This window comes from Eutrema salsugineum, unplaced genomic scaffold (genome assembly GCF_000478725.1).
Source record: "Eutrema salsugineum unplaced genomic scaffold, Eutsalg1_0 scaffold_15, whole genome shotgun sequence".
Lineage (NCBI taxonomy): Eukaryota > Viridiplantae > Streptophyta > Magnoliopsida > Brassicales > Brassicaceae > Eutrema > Eutrema salsugineum.
The window spans coordinates 4,412,879-4,415,919 of NW_006256867.1; the positions used below are offsets into that span (position 1 = coordinate 4,412,879).

General features: G+C 25.8%; 1 protein-coding gene across 1 annotated transcript; it reads right to left on the reverse strand.

Annotated features, from left to right (window-relative positions):
- Window positions 1–2,312: 2,312 nt before the first annotated feature.
- On the reverse strand, window positions 2,313–3,041 carry LOC18021845 (dof zinc finger protein DOF4.4). The gene has a single exon (XM_024158527.1). The coding sequence runs from the start codon at window positions 3,039–3,041 to the stop codon at window positions 2,313–2,315; it is 729 nt and encodes a 242-aa protein (XP_024014295.1).

Consider the following 3,041-nt stretch of genomic DNA (forward strand, 5'->3'; position numbering starts at 1 on the left):
TACTGTCATTTACCTAATTGACTACTTTTCTATGGTAGATAACTAATTTTTTTTAGAAACTATTATTCTTGCAAATCACCATTTTTAATATTGTACATAAAAGTGGGGAAATAACGAACCAACATTCTAAAAATATTTCATTGCAAAATGGTAGGATCATTGAGTCAAAAGGAATGGTAGTATTCAATATATACTTGTATTTCATACTTAGTTATACTCAAATTTGTTTTAAATTGTAAACATATGTACTATCATATAATGAATTTAGAATAACATCAATGTTAATATTTTAACTCATCTAAGCTGCATTTGAGAGATTATCGTTTCAACAACACAAATTATCAAATAATTAAAAATATTTAATAACTGCTCTAAACTGACATTACAAAGGAAAAATGTAAAATATTTTAATTTACAGTTTTTACAAGTAATAATTCACTAAAACTATGAACAAGAACTACAAGAATAGATATATATATATATATATATCACATTTATACTATTAAAACAGATGCAATTTTAGTCTTTGCATCCAAACACTCTTATTTTTAAAAAAAATTTTGAAAACTATTTTAATAGTAATCCAGTTTGGTTTAATATACAATAAAAATAATTTTATTTTATTTTTATTTAATTATAAATTATGAATTAATACGATCAATTTTAGATTTCTTCAATGTAAGTAAAATGTTTACATTCTAATTAAAAAAAAATCACAAAAATTAACTGTTATTAACTATTTTTAAAAATAATTACTAGATTCTAATTAGAAATAATTTAACTCTTCAAATTAAATAATACTTTCACAGTAGCGCAAATGATAAATAAATATGTTATTATATTTATTTTATCATAATCAATCAGCTTATAAATTTTAAATATTCAAAATTAGTAAATACTTATTTATATAGTACTATGATAAGACATATTAGGGTTATGTTTTCATAAATGCGTAATTTACCGATATGTTTGAACAAATTTACAAAATTATTGGTTAATTCAAAGCAGATTAGAGAACAAATTAACCCATTTGAACAATAGTAAATATATAGATTGGTTTTGTGGTGATATAAATTCACATAATAAGAAAGTGTACAATTAAAATTATACTGATATATACTATACTAACTCGTACACTTATTATTCTAATATATAACATATGGTAACTTTATAAATTTATAATTTTTTTTAGATACAAAAGTTCCTATCATTTAAGGAATAAAAATTTCATTGTAGTTTTTAAACTATTTTTGTTAGTGTTTAGATTACCTAAAGATTTTTTTATTCAATATAAATTTTAATGTATAATAAATTATTGTCCCACACAATGCATATTAGAATTGGATAGCGCCAATTAGAAATATGGTATAAATATTGAAACACATATTACACAACAAATCAACACAAATATCATTTTCTCACCAAAAACCTAACAACCAAAAAAATCAACATCTTTAAATCAATAATACTTCATTAGATCTTATTTCTCATTTCTAATTTGTAGTTTGAAAAATTCAGTCTACAAAATTTTTTATGTAATTTATATATTTCAAAATCTAGTTTACAAAAAAAATTATTTTGCGTTCACGCGTGGTTTAGATTCTAACCTAGAATGAATTAATTATATTCTATTTGTTAGTTTCATATTTTGACAGGTAATTTTAACTTATCAATGGTATAATTGCTTTGCTAGTATGTTTAAGTTATGAGATTTTCGCTCAATGAAATATAGAATAAATCAAACAAAAATAAATGTTATTCGTTTTTATAATATGGATATATGTGTATATTTTTATGTTTATTTTTATATAAATAAATTTAAAATTTAAAATCAAAATCAAAAATTTAACCAATGGTCCTAAAATATTTTTTTCAGTCATAAAAACAGGGAGTATCAAACAACCTGACCATAAATGCATTGGTTTTAAAGAATATCATATTTTTTTTGAAATTTATCAAACGACATGCACAAACTAGCTTAACTTATGTTATAACAAGATTATTGTCGATTTCTAGTGAACGTATTTGTTTTACATGTTAGCTAAAGATCTGAAGTTAAAGTTTGATATTTTGCTCAAGGTCTTACTTATAACAAAGGAAAATGTATTGCTATATGATCAAAACTCAAGAGAGTAAATTGCAAAATAATAAACTGGACACATCTAAATATTTATAAATTTATAATATATTTTAAAGGTGTTCCATTTTGAGAAACAATGACAGAAACTTTCATCACTTAAAAAAACAAAACTCAGCAAAAAAATGAAACATAAAATTAAGAAAAGGAAATGGGTTATTCAAATATATAATTTTTAAGGACCATGCTTCTCCATATGGTAAAAAGACCTCGGCACGCATTTGTTTTTGTTCATGTTATCAGTGCCCGAAGATCCTCTGCTTCCACTAGTGCTAGCATTATGATTCATGTTCATATTATTGTTGCAGCTCTGGTTCTGCACGTCTTGATTGATGCAGTAATTGTTACAATTATTTACTTGACCACAAATTGGTTGGTTTATCAAAGGATTACCAATCAAAGCATTGGATTCAATATCACAATAATCTTGGTAAAACGATCCATCAAAGAAATCTAAACAATCCAATGGTGGAAAACTTTGAACTGGAAGCACCATATCACCATGAATTTCAGGTAAAGAACTGAAATGGTTCCCAACGGGAACAACAGTAGAAGAAGAATCAGAAGTTCCAGTAAACTCATTGGTTTCTTGAACATGTAAGAAAGGTTGGTGGTGATTAACTTGTTGGATCTCAACAGAAACTACCTGAGAAACGAAAGGTTGATTTATCTTTGGAACCTTGGTTTTACGGCCACTTCCACCAATCGGTATGTCTCTTAGCGTTCCACCATGAGTCCAGTGTCGGCGACAGTTTTTGCAAATGTAGCGCGGTTGAGACACCCTATAGTTGTTGTAATAACCGAACTTGGTGTTGTCTGAGTTACACCTTGGACAAACACGTGGTGGAGGCTTCTCTTCATTCACTTGATTGTTTCCTATCGCAAAAATATTTGAGTTCTCCAT